At 45.2% G+C, this 23,652-nt stretch overlaps 1 protein-coding gene across 1 annotated transcript in view; it reads right to left on the reverse strand.

Moving 5' to 3' along the window:
- The window catches only part of LOC126142041 (lachesin-like), a 703,294-nt gene that overhangs the window by 173,744 nt on the left and 505,898 nt on the right, over nt 1–23,652 (reverse strand). The window contains exon 5 of the mRNA XM_049915285.1: nt 16,291–16,452. Coding sequence (XP_049771242.1) covers nt 16,291–16,452 — 162 coding nt within the window. The remainder of the gene's footprint in view (nt 1–16,290; nt 16,453–23,652) is intronic.

A 23,652-nucleotide genomic window follows, 5' to 3' on the forward strand; every position in this document is an offset into this window, starting at 1 on the left:
ATGAATAAATGATTGTCCAAACGCTTCTCTAAGCACCTAATCTCCACTATCTTTCTCAAGATCCCTACGCTAGATATGAGTTGGTGCCAGCATAATGGTCCCACAGTCATCTTAGAACGCACGTTCTCGAAACTTACCCTACAGGGATCCCGATAAGTATGTCGTCTTTCTTCCAAGGATTTCCGTTTCAGTCCTCCGAAGGTTTCTTTTATACTTTCATATGGGATATACCGACCTGCTATGACCTGAACAACACATCTCTGAACTCGTTCGATGTATTGTTACGTCTACTTAATAATGACTCCATACACTCGCAGAATTTCTTAGAACTGGCCGCACTAGCGTATTGTATGCGATTTCCTTTGCAGATGCACCGCGTATTTCCAGAACCCTTCCAACAAATTCAAGTTTTCGATTCGCCTTCCCTAATGCTGATTTTACGTGATCGTATCACTTAATTTCCCATCTTAGTATTGTTTTAAACACTTATATGATATGATGTGTTCAAGATGTTCACCACGTACCTCGTAATCAGATACTAGCTATTATCTTTCTTTTATCAACATTTAAGGTGGGCTACCATACATTATATCCAGTAGAAAGGTTGTCCATGCCTTTCTTACGATCATTCGACGACGGTACTGAATTGTACACGACTAGATCGCCACCGAACAATTTTATGGTATTGTTGATTCTACCTCATATATGTATAAGTCCTAATACACTTCCACGCCCAACGTTCCTTCCGTTTCGTGGAACATTAGCATCCAGTATAGCGTTCTGAGCTCTCTTAGTCAAATATTCCTCTGTCCAACCACATATTTGCGAAAATATTCCCTACGATTTGACCTTGGCTTATAGCCGATAATGTTTCACTCGTAACGGACCATCACTGTCCCCTTGATGACTGTAAACTGATCGAAAAAGTCAGTTTGTTACTGACTGAGCTCTCAGTGTTCGTATTGAACAGCCTGTTGCAGCCTGAAGTGTTTTTTGTTTTCCGTTCTCTCGCTCTCATTTAGCATAATATCTTTAACTGATGATGTTAACTGCCGCTCCTCACCAAGGAAAGGATCCACCTAAAGCAATGCTTCAAGGTTTTTCCGATGTTAGTGAACTGTGATTTACGGATTATTAGCCTCAAGGTCAAACAGTTGCCATGACAGTACAAGTGTTCCTAAAAGGATGAAAAAAATCATAAGAAACAAATGCCAGTTCAAGTTAGAAAAACAGTTCTTTGAGGTTGACGATGCGGTTGCACACTCAGTTTCATCATTTCACAAAATTTATGCGATGAGACAGATTACTGCCCTTCTCAACCATCCCATCCCCCAAGAATACATTCCATGTGATGTTGTCATGTTTCCAAAAAATAAAATAGATAAACAGCAAACGTCGCTCTGATCAGAAGAGTGTTTGTTACATACTTTTACGAGCTTTAAACAGGAGCGACTGCAGTAGTGGATAGGAACTGTGATTGCTGTGTACAGATGCGAGCTGAGTGGGCGACCCTTATCTCACTGCTCCAACCTGTGTTGGCTTCCGTCACACAGCTTGAGGCTGCTGCCAAGGGGCTTCGCTATCGGAGGCGGGGATGCGAGGGTCGTCGAGCACGTCCCACATGTCCCCTGAACGGTTCACTGCTGTGGCCTTCCCGGGCACTGCCTGCACTGAGGTTGACCCCTCACCCGTGGTCGAGTGGGAGATCATTCCTAAGTCTGGCAGCCAGCGAAAATCTTTTCGAGGGGCCGATCGCAGGGCCTCCCCAGTTCGTTTGACGAACAGATTTCGAGCGTTACCTGTGGCCGGCAATGTCTCTAAGCTGGATGCAGTCGTCCACCCTATTCCAGAGGAAGCTTCTCGGCCCGCAAGATCTGGGCATTCAGAGAGGGTGGGTTTGCATGTAGTTGGAAGCTCCAGTGTTAGGCGTGTAATGGGGTCCCTTAGGAACATGGCTGCCAAAGATGAGAAGGAAGCCAGTGTGCACTCAGTGTGCATACTGGACGGAGTCATTCCGGATGTGGAAAGGCTACTTCCGGATGCTATGAAGAGTACAGGGTGTCGTCAGCTGCAGCTGGTGGCTCATGTCGGTACCAATGACGTGTGTCTATTAGGATCGGAGGAGATTCTCTCTGGTTTCGGGCAGCTGGCGGAAATGTTAAAGACTGTTGGCTTGCTTTCGAGATTAAGGCGCAGCTCACCATTTACAGCATTGTCGATAGAACCGATTGTGGTCCTTTGGTGCAGAGCCGAGTGGAGGGTCTGAATCAGAGGCTCAGGCTGTTCTGTGACCGAGTAGACAGCAGATTCCTTGACTTGCGCCATCGGGTGGTGGGTTTCCGGGCTCCGCTTAATAGGCCAGGAGTCCTCTGCACCCAGGAGATGGCTACACGGGTAGCGGGGGCTGTACGAAAGGGGCTGGGCGGTTTTTTAGGTTAGAGGGTCTCAGGGAATCACAGAAAGGGCGTCCGTCTAAAAGGAGGCAAGTGAAACACAGTAGTGAGTTAATTGTAGAAACGATCGGTATTGTGGTTGTAAATTGTTGTAGCTGTGTTGGAAAAGAACCAGATCTCCAAGCCCTAATAGAAAGCACTGAAGCTCAGTTAGTTATAGGTACAGAAAGCTGGCTAAAGCCGGAAATAAGTTCAGCCGAAATTTTTTCAAACGATCTAACAGTGTTCAGAAAGGTGGTGGTGGAGTATTTATTGCTGTCAGAGGTAGTTTGCCTTGTAGCGAAATTGAAGTAGATAGTTCACGTAAAATAGTATGGGTAGAGGTTATACCTGACAATCGGACTAAACCATTAATTGGATCGTTTTACCGCCCCCCCCCCCCCCCTCCCCGCCGACTCGGAAGACATAGTTGCTGAACGGTTCAGAGAAAACTTGAGTCTCATTTCAAATAGGTACCACACTCATACAATTATAGTCGGTGGCGACTTTAATCCACCCTCGATATGCTGGCAAAATTATACATTTAAAGCTGGCGGCAGGCATAAAACGTCATCAGAAATTGTGCTGAATTCTTTCTCAGAATATTATTTTGAACAATTAGTTCATGAGCCCACTCGGAGCATAAATGGTTGCGAAAGCATACTTGACCTCTTAGCAACAAATATTCCTGGATAAATAGGGAGTATCATGACGAATACAGGGATTAGCGTCCGCAAGGCAGTTACTGCTAAGCTTAATACCGTAACACCTACAACCATCAAAAATAAAAGCAAAGTTTTTAAAAAAAGCTGATAAAAATGCTCTTAAGGCCTTTTTAAGAGACAGTCTTCACTCCTTCCAATCTGATCATGTAAGCGAGGAAAAGTTGTGGAATGATTTCCAAGAGATAGTACCGACAGCAATTGATGTATACCACATAAATTGTTAGGTGATGGTACTGAACCCCCATGGTACACAAAATGGGTCAGATCGCTGTTGCATAAGCAGCGAAAAAAGCATGCCAAATTTAAAAGAAGGAAAAATGCCCAAGACTGGCAGAGTTTTGCATAAGGTCGAAATATAGCGCGTACTTCAATGCGTGACGCTTGTAATAATTTACACAAAGAAATTCTGTCTCAAATCTGGCAGAAAATTCAAAGAGATTCTGGTCATACGTAAAGCACACCAGTGGCAAGACGCAATCAATACCTTCACTGCGCGATAGCAACGGTGAAGTCACTGATGACAGTGCCACTAAAGCAGACTTATTTAACACGGTTTTCCGAAACTCCTTCACAAAAGAAGACGAACTAAATATTCCTGAATTCCAACCAAGAACAAGTGCCAAGACGAGAAACATTGAAGTAAATATCCTCGGTGTAACAAAGCAGCTTAAATCATTAAATAAAGCCAAGGCATCCGGTCGAGATTGTATACCGGTCAGGTTGCTCTCAGAGTATGCTGATACAATAGCTCCATATTCAGCAGTTATATACAGACAGTCGCTCACAGAAGGATCCGTACCTAAATACTGGAAAATTGCTCAAGTCACACCAATACCCAAAAAGGAAAGTGGGAGTAATCCACTGAATTACAGGCCTATATCACTAACGTCGACTCGCAGTAGGTTTTTGGAACATACACTGTATTCGAATATTATGAAGTACCTCGAAAAAACGATTTATTGACACAGAGTCAGCACGGATACAGAAAATATCGTTCTTGCGAAACACAACCGGCTCTCTATACTCATGAAGTAATGAGTGCAATCGCCAGGGGATGTTTAATTAATTCCATATTTTTATATTTGCAGAAGGCTTTCGACACCGTTCCTCACAAGCGTCTTCTAACGAAATGGCGTGCTAATGGAATATCGCCTCAGTTGGGTGACTGGATTCGTAATTTCTTGTCAGAAAGGTCACAGCTCGTAGTGATAGACGGAAAGTCATCGAGTAAAACAGAAGTAATATTCGGCGTTCCCCAAGGAAGTGTTATAGGCCCGCTTTTGTTCCTGATCGATATTAACGACTTAGGAGACAATCTGAGTAGCCGTCTTAGATTGTTAGCGGACGCGCTTTACCGTCTTGTAAAGTCATCAGATGACCAAAACTAATTGCAAAATTATTTAAATAAGATATCTGTATGGTGCGAAAAGTGGCAATTGACCCTGAATAAAGAAACGTGTATATTTATTCACATGTGTACTAAAAGAAATCCGCTAAATTTCGATTTCGCGATAAGTTACACTAATCTGAAGGTTTGAAATTCATCTAAATGCTTAGGGATTGCAATTACACATAACCTAAATTGGAACGATCACATAGATAATGTTGTGGTTACAGCAAACCAAAGACTGCGATTTATTGGCAGAACACTTAGAAGGTGCAACAGGTCTACTAAAGAGATAGCTTACACCACGCTTGTCCGCCCTGTTCTGGAGTGTTGCTGTGCGGTGTAGGATCCGCATCAGATGGGACTGACGGATGACATCGAAAAGGTTCAAAGAAGGGCAGCCCGTTTTGTATTATCGCGAAATAGTAGAGATAGTACCACACACATGATACGTGAATTGGAGTGGCAGTCATTAAAACAAAGGCGTTTTTCGTTGCGACGGGATCGTCTGATGAACTTTCAATCACCAGTTTTCTCCTCCCATTGAGAAAACATTCTGTTGGCATTCATCTACATAGGGAGAAATGATCATCACGATAAAACAAGTGAAATCAGGGCTCGCGCAGAAAAATTTAAGTGCCCTTTTTCCCGCGCGCCGTTCGAAAGTGGAACGGTAGAGAGACAGCTTGAAGGTGGTACATTGAACCCCCTTCCAGGCGCTTTACTGTGAATTGCACAGTATTCACGTAGATGCAGATGTAGATGTACTTTGAAGGATACAAGCATTAATCGTCTGTAACCAGAATAAAAATAGTTGAGAAGACTTGCCTGTTAACCATCAAACCTATTCGTTGAATCTATTAGCAATGTTCCAAATTATAGGCAATGAGCAGAGTTGTGTCAACATTGCGTCTTACCGCTTTATGCGTGAGCGAGCCGCTTATGAAGGTCTAGAAGGTATGTGGGTTCTATGACAACATAAAAACCAACAGTATGACGAGCATGAACGCCCATAAGTTTCGTCTCAGCTAGATGCAGAAACCAGTCACATATACGAATGAAACGGCTGAGAGTTAGTACTCTTTTGTTTGGGGAGGATGAGTTCTGTTATGGTCGTCTTTCTTACGAAATCTCTGCCCGCACCTGGCTCTTGCCTTTGAAAAACGAAGTGCTCAAAGGACGGTAGCTTAGCTGAAGAGGAATATACAGCAATTCCTCGCTGAGAAAGGTACTTTCCGTAACATGGAAGAAAAAAAAATCCGTGCATCTGCCTCAAGATATGTGAAAATTCCGTACCTTTGCCCCTGCTACATCACCTGCACAGTGTATTTTTTGAGCTTAGATACCTAATTTGGTGACAAAAATCCAAGAACCGCATGACCTGCTATTTAAGGAAACCTTTACTGCCTCATTACTAAGTTAATGGAGATAGTGAACTCTGATTAGTTCTGTGAACGAAAGGCGACGAAAATGGAAGCTGCCATGCGGATGTCAATAACAGTAGCACCTATACTGCCGCAGTAAGTAGATAAATTCGTTTCTCGACACGGCTTATAGTGTCATTAACCCTCAGGCTCATAGACTGAAGTGTTTACTATATTATTGTCATAGATCCAGTTTCCAGCACGACGCTACGAACATTAGTATGTAACTTCGGGATGCTATGGGTTGAAAATTAGTTTATTGAAATAAACAAGTATCTCATAGGTGGCCAGTTGAAGTTACGTATTTGTCTTCACTTAATATACAGTCTCAGCGTTCTACGATATCTACAACGAATAAACCTACTTCGATGTTATTTTTAAATTTCCAGCCGACTGGGATTCGAATCCAGAACCTCGCCTTTCGCGAATATAGCTCCCAGTTCCAGTCCTTCTAATACTTCGAGAGGAGCACTCCTGCAAGAAAAAATACAGTCGAAAAATGGCTTAGCCAAAATCTAATCCTTTCTTCCAGAGTACAATAGCACATGAGCTGTTCAAAAATGGTTCAAATGGCTCTGAGCACTGTGGGACTTAACTAATCAGGTCATCGGTCCCCTAGAACTACTTAAACCTAACTAACCTAAGGACAGCACACACATCCATGCCCGAGGCAGGATTCGAACCTGCGACCGTAGTGGTCGCGCGGTTCCAAACTGTAGCGCCTAGAACCGCTCGGCCACTTCGGCTGGACATGAGCAGTTTTCGCGGCTGATAACAACTCCGTACTCGTTCGCTTTTGGCTGCCATATCTTCAGAGTCGATCCCTCCTGTTTCCTCGGAGTGATTGATTAATGCTTTTTAGCGACACAACCAACTGAAGAACCAAGCAAATCAGCTGTCACCGAACACTGCCTCGAGTATAATCACGAAATCAAATACGATGAAATCAGTATTGTGATCGAACGCCAAATTTGTGGGACAGCATAATTAAGGAGCCCATCGAAATAAAGACATCGAGAGACTTAATTAACTGAGAGGGAGGTTTCAATTTACATAAAGCTTGGGGCGCGGCAGTCAATTAAGATTTCGCCTGCCACCACATCCATCAGATCTGAGAGTCGAAGAGAGAATGTGAGATTTACTGAATATCGGTGCGGGCTGAGAAAAACAAAAGCATCAAATGGCGTAGTGGGCATCGAGAGTCGAACTCAGCTATAAATAGCAGCGAGAAACCAATGATAGTTGCATGTTTGTTCCAGGCGCGATTGCACATAACAGCAGCCGGCCGGAGTGGCCGTGCGGTTCTAGGCGCTACAGTCTGGAGCCGAGCGACCGCTACGGTCGCAGGTTCGAATCCTGCCTCGGGCATGGATGTGTGTGATGTCCTTAGGTTAGTTAGGCTTAATTTGTTCTAAGTTCTAGGCGACTGATGACCTCCGAAGTTAAGTCGCATAGTGCTTAGAACCATTTGAACCACATAACATCAAAACAAGGAGCAGAAGAAGCTCACGACTGAGGCAGTCGTAGAAATACTGTGCAGAAAATGGGAGGAGGAGGAGGAGATCAGTGTATAATGTTCCGTCGACATCGAGGTCATTAGAGACGGAGCCAAGCTCGGATAGGGGGAGGACGGAGAAGGAAATCGGCCGTGCCTTTCCGAATAAACCATCCAGGTCTTAAGCTATATATGGATGGCCAGACTCGGATGTGAACCCTCGTCTTCCAGAACGCAAGTCCAGTGTGTTAACCATTGCGTTACTCAACTCGGTTGCATAAAATGCGATCAGTCACTCGGCTGGACACTCACATGCACACCATTAATCTTAATAGTTTTTTTTTCCATGAGTACTGATTACGTGACTTATTCATGTTGTGTCCGAAACATGTGATGTATTTAGAAAATTTGTAAGCATTTCGACTTGTCTGAACATAAACTCATGAAGTAAAACTGTTAGTAGCAGGTTTTCCAAAGTTAACTGGAAACAAAACAACAGGACTGCACGTAATGTGCCTGTTCCAAGGTTGCAGACACGGTGTTCTCGGCTCGCTACTGAACGCAAGGCGCGCTGTAACAATAGGACTGTGCGATCTGTTGGCTGCAGCGAGCAAGATATTTTGTGGCAAAGTTACAGTTAACCAGACTCATTGTATTGTATTGAACTGGGGACCTAGAAACAACGGAGAGGCTTCGTACCCGTCGTAGCCCACAGTGGTACACAACCCCACAACAGGCCACAGCAGTCCACCCACCCCACCGCCGCCCCACACCGAACCCATGGTCATTGTGCGGTTCAGACCCCAATGGAACCCCCCCCCCCCCCCCCGGGAACGTCTCACACCAGACGAATGTAACCTCTCAATTTTTGCATGGTAGAATAATTATGGTGTACCCGTACGTGGAAAACGTGTTTCCGCAGCAATGGACAACATAGTGTAACTGAGGCGGAATAAGGGGAACCAGCCCGCATTCGCCGAGGCAGATGGAAAACCGCCTTAAAAATCGTCCACTGACTGGCCGGCACACTGGATGTCGACACTAATCCGCCGCGCGGACCGGGGACCGGCACGTCTTCCCGTTCGGAAAGCCGTGCGCTAGGCGTCACGGCTAACCAAGCGGGCTATCTAGACTTAACAACAAAACAACACAGCGCGTGCAGCCTGAGAGATGCACACGGCAGCCGGAGGATTGTTGAAGACGATCATCGTCCAACGCGACCGTAATCAAGACGTCAACAATTTATAAGAGAACTCGTCTAGGCTGTTTACCTAGTTAAAGGCAGACCTAGCGTATTTTTTTGCATTTAAATAAAAAGAACACAGTTGTGATTTCGTACTTGACACATGTCATTAACCTAATGACGGTATTACCTGGAATATGACGCTACTGGTAACGGTAAGGAAAACTCCGTCCACAGTTTCTGGCGGGTGCATAGGCACCGACCGATCGCCGTGTCATCTTCTGAATGTCTAGAAGAGGATGCCCACCAGGTTGCGGAAGTTTAAACAAAGTTTGAGAGACAAGAAACTTTCTGGTGGTAAAACCATAAGAGGCAGGCTGACAAACAAAATGATTGATGAACCACAGCAGTATATGGGATGACCATTAGAAATAATACTGAGAATTTGTTGAAAATGAAGCAGGCAATATTGGCTACCTTCTTCCACAGACTGTCAACTGATGAGAAACCAGTACACCACCTTTGCCCTCCTGGACCTGATTCATGGTACAATTAACGCAATGCCCAATACTCAAACAGTTCATACAGCCATAAACATTCCAGCCCAGCAGCAGTCATGGATATCATAAAATCTGTTTAAAGAGACCTGGCAAATACTGAATTACTGACGAAGTGTCTACATGGTCAGACTCAAAATCCCAATTAATCGTTCAATAATCTTATATGGATTCACTTACCAAAAAATGTTTTTGGTGGAATGAAGACACTAAAGTGGGGGGTCAGTAATGCTGTTATTGCTTTTAATTATGGCAACATTGGTACAGCATAAGGTAATTAATCCTGGAGCAAACTGCATCAGAGAACGTGAATGGATGGACAAGGTTCGCATTGATAAAGCAGAGTATGCAGCACAGTTGGCCACTAAGTAGTCCAGAAAGAAGGAAAGAAGAAAAAACTTGGAAAAATATCCAGAGGATGATATACAGTATGGTGCAGTGTGCTTCTGAGTGAGTAAAAACAAAAAATAATGCATATATTGAGTTTCAGACTTTTCAATCTTTAGAAATCGTACCTGAAAATTTACATTTTCTGTTGCATTTTTCCCTAAATCTCACAAACAGCCTCAAGCAGAGTATCCAAATTTTCAGGGAGTAATAAAATACATACCCTGAGTCTACTGAACTAAAAGAAGAACATAATGTTACGTATAATTAAAATTATTCAGGGCAACTTACAAAAAAAGTACACAAAATTTTAACCGTGTAGTTAAAAAAATTTATTTCCGAAAGCAGTGGATGAAATACAATTATTGTATTTCACTAGACTCAGAATATACAGTTTGTCCTGCAGAAGTTTCATGACAGTGGCTACAGTGGTTCCTGAAATACAGGGAGGCCAAGTCACTAAATTTAACGTTGTCTGGATAAGGCGTTCGAACTCCCCTTACCACATAACTTCGTTCTTTACAATTCATATCAAATGTCAAGATGACCCTATCATTGTGGTGAGATACCATGAAGTGCAGAAGACTGTGCGGAGAAAGCACAACAAAGAACTGTTCATGTAGGCAACTCGCAAAATCAAAGCTAGGAACGCAATTACAACCACATTAAACAGCACAAGTTGGGTGACAGAGTAAGCAAGTAAAGGGCTGCTTACAATGTGAGTCACACTACCACAAAGTGTCACATTTCCCCAGAATCAGCAAACCGTGCAGCTAACACCACCAGACAGCAGCTAGAAGATTGCTGACCCTCATGGCGGAGGACGATCGAATGACCATGAAACAGATCTACTTCCACAACTCTCCACTTTCAGAAAAAGTCCATACAGAGGGGAAGACTCAATTCTGACTCCAATGTGATGAATGAAAATATCGCTTGTTTCGTTTATGTTCAAATGTGTGTGAATTTCTAAGGGACCAAACTTCTCAGGTCATCGGTCCCTAGACTTACACACTACTTAAACTTACTTACGCCAAAAACAACAGACACACCCATGCCGGCGGGAGGACTGGAACTTCCGTAGGGAGGTGCCGCGCAATCCGTGATATGACGCCTCAAACCGTGCAGCCACTGTGCGCGGCTGTTTCATTTATAAACGGGGGGAGGGGGGAGGACTATGCAGAAATCTCCCTCTCTCGGTATATGAAACGTACCTTAAGAAACAAGTGGTTGGTACTTTCTTGGAGCGCTATCCCATTGTGTATGGGCTTCTTCGCAGTAAATACCGTCGGTGGGTGATCAGTTCGAATGTGTACACAAAATTTTGAAGCGAAAGCAATCTACAGGGCTCTTACAAATGATTGAAGCGATTTCATAAATTCACTGTAGCCCCCTTCATTGACATGTGGTCACGACACACTACAGATACGTAGAAAAACTCATAAAATTTTGTTTGGCTGAAGTCGCACTTCAGGTTTCTGCCGTCAGAGTGCTCGAGAGCGCAGTGAGACAAAATGGCGACAGGAGCCGAGAAAGCGTATGTCGTGCTTGAAATGCACTCACATCAGTCAGCCATAACAGTGCAACGACACTTCAGGACGAAGTTCAACAAAGATCCACCAACTGCTAACCCCATTCGGTGATGGTATGCGCAGTTTAAAGCTTCTGGATGCCTCTGTAAGGGGAAATCAACGGGTCGGCCTGCAGTGAGCGAAGAAACGGTTGAACGCGTGCGGGCAAGTTTCACGCGTAGTCCGCGGAAAATTGGCTCATGTCACAACTGGAGACCGACAGCGCCGACTTCATCCTTCAACAGGATGGTGCTCCACCGCACTTCCATCATGATGTTCGGCATTTCTTAAACAGGAGATTGGAAAACCGATGGATCGGTCGTGGTGGAGATCATTATCAGCAATTCGTGTCATGGCCTCCACGCTCTCCCGACTTAACCCCATGCGATTTCTTTCTGTGGGGTTATGAGAAAGATTCAGTGTTTAAACCTCCTCTACCAAGAAACGTGCCAGAACTGCGAGCTCGCATCAACGATGCTTTCGAACTCATTGATGGGGCATGCTGCGCCGAGTGTGGGAGGAACTTGAATATCGGCTTGATGTCTGCCGAATCACTAAAGGGGCACATATGGAGCATTTGTGAATGCCTAAAAAAACTTTTTGAGTTTTTGTATGAGTGTGGAAAGCATTGTGAAAATATCTCAAATAATAAAGTTATTGTAGAGCTGTGAAATCGCTTCAATCATTTGTAATAACCCTGTATCTTCCCGTGATAATCAGGCGACTACTCGGTGACTAATTCAGTGATATCTAATGAGAAAAAAAATTTAAAAAAAAAGAAAATGTTCTCAGTAATTATCTTGGGATGGCGGTGGAGCAGTGAAGGCACCGCGCCTTCTGCTCAGGGCTGAGAGATCCGCTAGCTGTGCCAACAAAAACACAAAGCAGGCCACAGCCTTACTTCGCCGAAAACTGTCCAGTTCCCAGCAGACCATCGCCCGTCCTAATAACGTTGACAGAGTGCCTTCTGCCGACACAAGGAGACAGCCTTCCGAATGAGAGAAACGCAGTAGTTTCCTCACAGAAAATGCGTCCAGTACACTCTAAACAACTAACAACGAAATGGTTTCAAAAATGAATCAATATCGTGTAGCGATATGTTGTAGTAATGTCACATACCAGCGGTATATGATCCATAGTCAGTGTTACATCACTCATTCTGTCTAAGCATAATGAAAGGTTCATCACGTAATTTACATTTGGGAAGATTTGACTATCTCCCTAGATAACTCAGTAAGCTATATGACTTCTTCCGCATCTAATTGTGTAGTCGATCACCTTAGCAATATTCAAATTATCATGAGGCGTCAATGGCTGCCACTCAGGTATTACGCCATGATCGTCTTTTATTGTTTATGGCTTTTTATGATTTACTTGTAAACTCGCAAAGCTACTTCTACAGGTATACAAAAACATCCTCTGTTTCTCAAAACATCAACCTACTAATACCTCTTCAACTATAATACACTCCTGGCAATGGAAAAAAGAACACATTGACACCGGTGTGTCAGACCCACCATACTTGCTCCGGACACTGCGAGAGGGCTGTACAAGCAATGATCAAACGCACGGCACAGCGGACACACCAGGAACCGCGGTGTTGGCCGTCGAATGGCGCTAGCTGCGCAGCATTTGTGCACCGCCGCCGTCAGTGTCAGCCAGTTTGCCGTGGCATACGGAGCTCCATCGCAGTCTTTAACACTGGTAGCATGCCGCGACAGCGTGGACGTGAACCGTATGTGCAGTTGACGGACTTTGAGCGAGGGCGTATAGTGGGCATGCGGGAGGCCGGGTGGACGTACCGCCGAATTGCTCAACACGTGGGGCGTGAGGTCTCCACAGTACATCGATGTTGTCGCCAGTGGTCGGCGGAAGGTGCACGTGCCCGTCGACCTGGGACCGGACCGCAGCGACGCACGGATGCACGCCAAGACCGTAGGATCCTACGCAGTGCCGTAGGGGACCGCACCGCCACTTCCCAGCAAATTAGGGACACTGTTGCTCCTGGGGTATCGGCGAGGACCATTCGCAACCGTCTCCATGAAGCTGGGCTACGGTCCCGCACACCGTTAGGCCGTCTTCCGCTCACGCCCCAACATCGTGCAGCCCGCCTCCAGTGGTGTCGCGACAGGCGTGAATGGAGGGACGAATGGAGACGTGTCGTCTTCAGCGATGAGAGTCGCTTCTGCCTTGGTGCCAATGATGGTCGTATGCGTGTTTGGCGCCGTGCAGGTGAGCGCCACAAACAGGACTGCATACGACCGAGGCACACAGGGCCAACACCCGGCATCATGGTGTGGGGAGCGATCTCCTACACTGGCCGTACACCACTGGTGATCGTCGAGGGGACACTGAATAGTGCACGCTACATCCAAACCGTCATCGAACCCATCGTTCTACCATTCCTAGACCGGCAAGGGAACTTGCTGTTCCAATAGGACAATGCACGTCCGCATGTATCCCGTGCCACCCAACGTGCTCTAGAAGGTGTAAGCCAACTACCCTGGCCAGCAAGATCTCCGGATCTGTCCCCCATTGAGCATGTTTGGGACTGGATGAAGCGTAGTCTCACGCGGTCTGCACGTCCAGCACGAACGCTGGTCCAACTGAGGCGCCAGGTGGAAATGGCATGGCAAGCCGTTCCACAGGACTACATCCAGCATCTCTACGATCGTCTCCATGGGAGAATAGCAGCCTGCATTGCTGCGAAAGGTGGATATACACTGTACTAGTGCCGACATTGTGCATGCTCTGTTGCCTGTGTCTATCTGCCTGTGGTTCTGTCAGTGTGATCATGTGATGTATCTGACCCCAGGAATGTGTCAATAAAGTTTCCCCTTCCTGGGACAATGAATTCACGGTGTTCTTATTTCAATTTCCAGGAGTGTATAATAATTTATTCCATGCCTGGACCATGGCACGACCATCCCATTGGCCACACGTAACCAACCGAACTGCGTGTCCCGAATGAACGCAGTGTATTAGGTGACTCCCACACCATTGGTGCGAAACTACATTTTCAGGAACCTTCTAGGAAACCAATGATACAGTAATCAACAAACGATAGAGGCTGTAACACCACAGCTCTTATGCTGTATGGATTTATTTTGTTTTTGTTTTATTTAATGTTGTAACATTGAGTATCTGTAAATGTGTTTGATTGAACAGATAACACAAAATTGTATACTCTTTTCTTTGTCAAACCTTTGATGTCTTGATTTGATTCTATGCAAAGTAGTGTATCTGTAATTTATATTCTTTGTCCCATTTGGAGGGAACAAAACTTACTGTAGATGATTGTAATTTTGCATGAATAATTTTTTGTAGAGATGTCAAGATGTGTAAATGTTTTGTTTTATTTAATGTATTTGGTTGCTGTTATGTAAACTGCTGATCCTCACTTAGGGTTCTTAGTTAGTTTGCATGTAAAAGGTGTAGTGGTTCCCCTCGGGAACGGAACTGTGTAGCGCGCGCAAATTGTGGTTGGCCTAGGTGGAAAAGGTGGGACTGATAGTCAGACGGGGACGGGTCAGCAGTCGGAGACGAGCTACGAGTCCGTGCACTGCCAAGTAACCGATGCATATTGTGATGGTTCCGAGGGAGGTTTTTTCTGCTACTTTCCAATGCCTCGGATGGGTGGATAAATAGCTGGAACTATTCTGGAGTTTGTATCTATCATCGCCACCAAGAAATGACAGAGTCCAGCAATTCTGCCTACAATTCCACCTACCAACATGCAGTTGCCACCACATTGCGCAATCATTGCAACGTAATACTATAGTGATGTACAGTGAAGGATCAGCTTAATGGACGTGCTAATGTGCTGAAATATAAGGTAATTTGTATCTGAATTTATGTACCTACCTTGATTTTTCTCCTCATCATAACACCTCTCAGGTTCCTCTCCGTTTGAGCTAAAGTGATATCCGAGTGTCCTTACTAAAAGAAATTAAAGCCTAGAGTTTTGCTAATCAATGCCTCTTGAACTTAGTAAAAAGAAAGTTAAAGTTAATGTGGCAAGAGAGTGAGTTAAAGTAAATGTTGTTTGCTGAAAATATTCCTATTAAAACTGCTTATTAAAGCGCTGTTGCCAACTTCAAAATTAAAAGTTCTTAAGACTGAGGCTTATAAAGTAAATGATCACACTGTTGTCTGTGGTAAATTCTAAAAGGTGAGTCAGTTCTTGCAATTTTGTCAACATTGTGTTTCGCTGTAGTAAAAGTGGGAAACTGCAATAGTAGAAAATTATACACTCATGTTTGCTAAGTGTTTGTCTCTCTTCTGTATTAGAAGTGCATATTAATAATGATGTTATAAAGACCATTCACTTTGTGTAAGCCCTGAAAGTAATAGTGTGTTTCGGTATATGTTATAATTTTGCAAATAGTTTGTGCAGCTCTAACTGTTAACTTCAATCTTAAAACATATGTGTGTCAGAGTTCATTGCACTCGCGTGTGGCTAAGTCTAGGTTGTGTTTGTCCACTATAGTTACTTATACCTACTTTCATAAACGAGAAAGTTAATCTTTCTGTTGCCTAATTAGGCTGGCGACCGTTTCCCTTATTCTATAAACAGTATAGCTAGGCAAAATTTTGTTTGTTACTATTCAAATATTTACGTAATTCTGACTTTCATTTCCGATAAGCCACCTCCGTTAGGAACAACACAGTCAACTTAAGAAAATTCCTCTCAGAGGGTAACACTGTTCTGTTGCTTTATACCATTATTAATCCAATAAAATAATTCTGTTTTACAAATTGCCTCCAGTTTCGAGGTTATGGTATAGTAGTAGCAGTTAGGAGTGTTATAAGGCTGTTATCGATTATTAGTGAGGGTATCGTCAATGGTACCGTTACCGGTGCAAATGAAAATTAATCGAAGCCGAAGATGTATTTACCCAAATAAGCATCTCGTCTGTAACAGACGAAGAATGAAAGAAAAAGTAAAAAGCAGTCGCTACATCCAACCAGTAAACAAAATAACTGTGTCCTGTTGCAGAGGACGGATGCGTGAGATATTGCAAGACGACTTTTAATGAGCAACTCATCCTGTGTAATCAGGGTAAGAAATATGGCTTATGAGGTTCGCGTGAATTAGACATTACGAGGCTTCTGCGCCAGCAGCTCACCCTTCTTGCGCCTGTCGATGTGTATGGCCTGTCCATCCTCACGGCGCCACATGATCTTGGGCGCGGGGAAGCCGTCAGCCTTGCAGGTAAGCGTCACGTTCTGGTTCTCCCGCACAGACACAGAGGATGGCGTCGACTCGTCGTCCACGATATTAGGCGGCACTGAAACAGCGAAAAGACGAAATCAGGTCGTCGAAGACGAACGCACTCAATGAACTACCTCTAGTTCAGGGGCGGGCAAACGTTGCACGCGGCTCATGAGCGCACAGCGCTGCACGTGTGCTGCTCGCGTGCAAGCGTCGACAGCCGGCAGGTTGCGGCAGTGTAGTACAAGGCTAAGCCGCGGACGTTGATGCGAAGCGACCACTACGTAGTGAACGTTGTATTTCAAGAGCCGGAAAAATGCAGAGTGAATCAAGGAAACGGAGACGTGGAGATTTGCTATCCTTTAAAAAGTAATGAGAGAATCATTTTTTCTTTGTGCAAAAACGTGAAAATTCGAAATGTTTAATATGTGGCAGTATTCTCGCTGGTCAGCGGAAGTTTAGTATTGAAGCCCATTATAATACATTTCACAAGGACGAGTACAATTTATTGTCGGATTCTGAGCGGATGGGGAAATTGACTGAGCTTAAGAAGAGCGACCTGACGATATTAGATGCATCTGTCCTAGTTGCCGTTGTCACGATAGATCTGCGACTTTCTCTCGTCATGTCTCTCATCTAACTGATTTAACATTTTATGGAGCACTGTTTTCAATTTTTCAGGACGATAACAATAATAGCCCAGTGGTACGTGCAAGCTATAAAATTGCGCTTAATATAGTGAGAGCTGGGAAAACCATTTGCTGAATTAATAAGCCTCGGTTAAGAGCAAACATAAGTCATGAAAATTGACGTAACTGTTTGCGTTTGTCTGTATGCAGAAATTTTGTTCCAGATATTAAACGTATTGTAAACTCCACCTGTGATAATTAAATAAAATGTATCGTAGTTAATAGGTACTCTTTCAAACCATGATTTATTTCAGGCACTCCTGCTAACCTTATTCCATCATTCAATAAAGCAAGCTAGAAAAACAAAACTCATTACAGAGGAAGGAGTGGACAGAAGGTATGGTGGGGAGGGGAGATAAGCGGGTGGCCAGCTTGCCCCTGTGTGCACGCAGAACACCTGTTAACTGCACGCGTGCAAGTGCACCGCACACGTGCAGGATTCCTGCCCGCCCCTGCTCTAGCTGTTCTCTAACAGAATACTGCTTAGCGTGCTCAGTAGACAGAAAACAACACAAGTAAATTGAAGAACGAAATTGTACTGGAGCGCACTGCTAATCTAGGCAGAACTGCAAAAACTAAGCATTCGGTTTATCTGAAATGTAATACACCATGTGATCAAAAGTATTCGGACACCTCGCTGAAAATGACTTACACAAGTTCGTGGCATCTTCCATCGGTAATACTGGAAGGTGTTTGCGCACCCTTAGCCTTGATGACAGCTTCCACTGTCGCAGGCATACGTTCGATCAGGTGCTGGTAGGTTTCTTCGGGTATGGCAGCGCATTCTTCGCGGAGTGCTGCACTGAGGAGAGGTATCGATGTCGGTCGGTGAGGCCTGGCACGAAGTCGGGGTTCCAAAACATCCCAAAGGCGTTCTATAGGATTCAGGTCAGGACTCTATGCAAGCCAGCCCATTACAGGGATGTTGCTGTCGTGTAACCGCTCCGCCACAGGCCGTGCATTATGAACAGGTGCTCGATCGTGTTGAAACATGCAATCGCCATCTCCGAATTGCTCTTCAACAGTAGGAAACAAGAAGGTGCTTAAAACATCATTGTAGACCTGTGCTGTGATAGTGTCATACAAAAGAACATGGAGTGCAAGCCTCCGGTATAAAAAACACAACCAGACCATAACACAACCGCCGGCCGCGGTGACCGTGCAGTTCTAGGCGCTGCAGTCCGGAACCGCGGGACTGCTACGGTCGCAGGTTCGAATCTTGCCTCGGGCGTGGATGTGTGTGATGTCCTTCGGTTAGTTAGGTTTAAGTAGTTCTAAGTTCTAGGGGACTCATGACCTGAGATGTTAAGTCCCACAGTGCTCAGAACCATTTGAACCAAAACACAACCGCCTCCGAAATTTACTGCTGGCACTACACATGCTGCCAGATGACGTTCACCGGGCATTCGCCATACCTACACCCTGCCATCGGATCACCACATTGTGTAACGTAATTCTTCACTCCTCACATGTTTCCAATGTTCAATCGTCCAATGTTTATGCTCCTTATACCAAGCAAGGCGTCGTTTGGCATTTACCGGCGCGATGTGTGGCTTATGAGCAGCCACTCGACCATGAACTCCAAGTTTTCTCACCTCCCGCCGAACTGTCATAGTACTTGCAGTGGATCATGATGCAGTTTGCAATTCCTGTGTGATGGTCTGGATAGATGTCTGGCTCTTACACATTACGACCCTCTTAAACTGTCGGCGTTGTCTGTCAGTCAACAGACGAGGTCATCCTGTACGCTAATGTGCTGTACCAGTCCCATCACGTTACCTACCACTTCACTATCACATCTGAAACAGTGGACCTAAGGATGTTGAAAAATGTGGAAATCTCGCCTACAGACGTATGACACAAGTGACACCCAGTCACCTGACCACGTTCGAAGTCCGTGAGTTCGATGGAGCGCCCCATCCTGCCCTCTCACGAAGTCTTATGACTACTGAGGTAGGTGATATGAAGTACCTGGCAGTAGGTGGCAGCACAATGCACCTAATACGAAAAACATATGTTTTTGGGGGTGTCCGGATACTTTTGATCACATACTGTATCCGTAGTCTCCGTCCATGTCCTCCATGCTGACATGGGGAGGGACTGCGGGTAGGTGGCGCTATAAGGGAATGGCGGGTCAGCCAAGGGGCGTATCGAGACAGACCGCGCAATCGCGAAAAAAATCTATTTTTGTGGAGCAGTCTCGGAACTACAACAGCATAATCAGCGAGTAACTCCAAGTGTTATCCGCAACTGGGACATTTGTTAAGCGGTTTTGAATGTAGAAGCTATGTTATCGTTCAGCGACAAGTTATTTCTTCCTTCCTTCTTCATGTCTCCTGCTTTATACACTGAAGCGCCAAATAAACTGGTACAGGCATGCTTACTGAAATACAGAGGTATGTAAACAGGCAAAATACGGCTCTGCGGTCTGTATAAGGCAATACGTGTCTCGCGCTGTTGTTAGATCGGCTACTGCTGCTACAATGGCAGGTTATCAAGATTTAAGTGAGTTTTAACGTGGTGTTATAGTCGGCGCACGAGTGATGGGATACAGCATCTCCGAGGTAGCGATGAAGAGGGATTTTCCCGTGCGACATTTTAAAGAGTGTACCTTGAATATCAGGAATCCGGTAAAACTTCAAATCTCAAACATCGCTGCGGCTGGAAAAAGATTATACAAGAACGGGACCAAGGACGACTGAAGAGAATCGTTCAACGTAACAGAAGTGCAACCCTTCCTTAAATTGCTGCTATTTCAATGCTGGACGTTAACAAGTGTCAGCGTGCGAACCATTCAATGAAAATCATCGATATGGGCTTTCGGAGCCGAAGGCCCACTCGTGTACCCTTGACGACTGCACAACACGAAGTTTCACGCCTCGTCTGAGCCTGTCAACATCGACATTGGACAATCTCATGAATCCATGAACCCTGCATGTCGGCATGGTACAGTTCAAACTGGTGGATGGTTTGTAATGGTGTAGAGCTCGTACAGTTGGAGTGATATGACCCCCCCCTCCCCACCCCCCATACGAGATACGACTCTAACAGGTGACAGATACGTAAGCATCCTGTCTGATCACCTGCATACATTCATGTCCATTGTGCATTCCGACTCACTTGCGCTATTCCAGCGGGACAACACGATACCCCAGTCGCCCAGAATTGCTACAGAGTGGCTCCAGGAGCACTCTTCTGAGTTTAAACACTTCCGCTGACCACCAGACTCTTCAGGTATATACACTCCTGGAAATTGAAATAAGAACACCGTGAATTCATTGTCCCAGGAAGGGGAAACTTTATTGACACATTCCTGGGGTCAGATACATCACATGATCACACTGACAGAACCACAGGCACATAGACACAGGCAACAGAGCATGCACAATGTCGGCACTAGTACAGTGTATATCCACCTTTCGCAGCAATGCAGGCTGCTATTCTCCCATGGAGACGATCGTACAGATGCTGGATGTAGTCCTGTGGAACGGCTTGCCATGCCATTTCCACCTGGCGCCTCAGTTGGACCAGCGTTCGTGCTGGACGTGCAGACCGCGTGAGACTACGCTTCATCCAGTCCCAAACATGCTCAATGGGGACAGATCCGGAGATCTTGCTGGCCAGGGTAGTTGACTTACACCTTCTAGAGCACGTTGGGTGGCACGGGATACATGCGGACGTGCATTGTCCTGTTGGAACAGCAAGTTCCCTTGCCGGTCTAGGAATGGTAGAACGATGGGTTCGATGACGGTTTGGATGTAGCGTGCACTATTCAGTGTCCCCTCGACGATCACCAGTGGTGTACGGCCAGTGTAGGAGATCGCTCCCCACACCATGATGCCGGGTGTTGGCCCTGTGTGCCTCGGTCGTATGCAGTCCTGATTGTGGCGCTCACCTGCACGGCGCCAAACACGCATACGACCATCATTGGCACCAAGGCAGAAGCGACTCTCATCGCTGAAGACGACACGTCTCCATTCGTCCCTCCATTCACGCCTGTCGCGACACCACTGGAGGCGGGCTGCACGATGTTGGGGCGTGAGCGGAAGACGGCCTAACGGTGTGCGGGACCGTAGCCCAGCTTCATGGAGACGGTTGCGAATGGTCCTCGCCGATACCCCAGGAGCAACAGTGTCCCTAATTTGCTGGGAAGTGGCGGTGCGGTCCCCTACGGCACTGCGTAGGATCCTACGGTCTTGGCGTGCATCCGTGCGTCGCTGCGGTCCGGTCCCAGGTCGACGGGCACGTGCACCTTCCGCCGACCACTGACGACAACATCGATGTACTGTGGAGACCTCACGCCCCACGTGTTGAGCAATTCGGCGGTACGTCCATCCGCCCTCCCGCATGCCCACTATACGCCCTCGCTCAAAGTCTGTCAACTGCACATACGGTTCACGTCCACGCTGTCGCGGCATGCTACCAGTGTTAAAGACTGCGATGGAGCTCCGTATGCCACGGCAAACTGGCTGACACTGACGGCGGCGGTGCACAAATGCTGCGCAGCTAGCGCCATTCGACGGCCAACACCGCGGTTCCTGGTGTGTCCGCAGTGTCGTGCGTGTGATCATTGCTTGTACAGCCCTCTCGCAGTGTCCGGAGCAAGTATGGTGGGTCTGACACACCGGTGTCAATGTGTTCTTTTTTCCATTTCCAGGAGTGTACATCACTGAGCACATCTGGGATGCCTTGCAGTGTGCTGTACAGAAGAGATCTTTACTCACTCGTTCTCTTAGGGATTTATGGACAGCCATGCAGGATTCTCGGTGTCAGTTCCCTGCAGTACTACTACCAGACACTAGTCGGCTCCATGCCACGTCGTGTCGCTGCACTTCTGCCTGCTCGCGGGGACGCTACACGATAATTGGCGGGTGTACCAGTTTATTTGGCTCTTCAGTGTATTAGATTCAGCCTTTTGTACACCTATCTCTCTATTCAGATGCAGAAAAATCTAAACGTAATAGAAAGCAATAAACATGCAGAGGTAAGGAAGAAATAACTTTTCAATGAACCTTATCATCGTTTCTACAAAAATTGAGTACAAAAATTAATTTTGCGGAGATTTTGCAGTATTTGTGCACGATGCAAAAAATGATACAGAACAGAGTTATATCAACCGTAAGACTATTAACAGTAAAAAGTTAGTATATTTGTCCAGACGAATCAAGTAGCTGTAAAATCGCTAATCTTACTGAGACCTCAGTGTTGAAACAGTAGTAAAGTAAAATTTTCTTATAATTACATGTTACATATTTTCTTTGACAGGCTTCCGATCTAATGATGCCTGCCAAAAAATATTATTTTCGGAAGAATCTGGGACCCAATATCCAAACTTTTTCACAAATATTATGATAAATAGGAAACGCCAAGATCAGTTCTGCCGTCCTTACAAATACGTTTCTCATGTCATCGTTGCAAAGACTGAAAATTTTAATAAAGCAGTGGGGTAGAGAATGTAATATAAAACAGGAAGCAGCGTACGTTGTACTGTATATGTTATATGACTGATAAGTTTATTTCCTGCTCTCACATTAGTGTCACGAACTCTGATTAATTACAAACGATTTTAGTAAGTGACAGGCCACAACTGTACAGTTATGTTATGTATAGGAACCCATGCAGGACCCATAAATCGCTGACGATATCGTCTGCTATTGGTCGCCCGCTTTGACCCCGCCACACAAGCGATTTACCAAGCAATTTCAATACTTCTTTCGAACGCCTTATGTCGTGAACGTCTGGTACGGAAAATGAACTGCTATGTTTATCAATAGTTGTAGATAAATTCCATACATCAAATAATACTGTAAGACGCGCGGAGTGGCCGTCCTGTTTGAGGCGTCATGTCACGGACTGCGCGGCCCCTCCCGCAGGAAGTTCCAGTCCTCCCTCGGGCATGGGTGTGTGTGTTGTTCTTAGCGTATGTTAGTTTAAGTTAGTTTAAGTAGTGTGTAAGTCTAGGGACTGATGACCTAAGCAGTTTCGCCCCTTAGGAATTCACACATATTTGAACATTTGAACAATACTTTAAAAGAATGGAAATGGAAATCGAAATCGAAATTTGTTGAAATTGTTTTGAAATGCATTTCTTGGGAAACTAGACTATGTTATAGAATACATTAGTTTTAATTGCTGCCAAGTGTGGGGTGTACGTTTCCAACAATTGTTTTACATATATACTGTAACATCATGAATTCCTTTTTCATTACTCGTGTAGTTTAACCGGAAATATTTACTCGTTTGTTGGCTGATGAAGAGAGATTATACGAAATGACGAGCACAGGAACACGTAGGATCTAAACATTTGAGACAAAAAGTGCACTTTTAACATTAACTCATTCTGTTTAGAGGTTCAAGCCTTTAATAATGTGTCATGTTGTTTCATAAATAACTCAAAGTCACCAGCTGGAGATCAGCATATTGTGATTATTACTGTGAATCTCAAATGCATTTCTACTCCGAGTGTGACTTCTTTCTCTATCTGCTACATCTTTCACCTGCATAGCTCATACGGAGATATGGTAGTGGACCTTTAAAGCCCATATACAACATAATTTGGTACGTGTTTAACATCATATCGTACGGTT

Source organism: Schistocerca cancellata, chromosome 1 (genome assembly GCF_023864275.1).
Source record: "Schistocerca cancellata isolate TAMUIC-IGC-003103 chromosome 1, iqSchCanc2.1, whole genome shotgun sequence".
Lineage (NCBI taxonomy): Eukaryota > Metazoa > Arthropoda > Insecta > Orthoptera > Acrididae > Schistocerca > Schistocerca cancellata.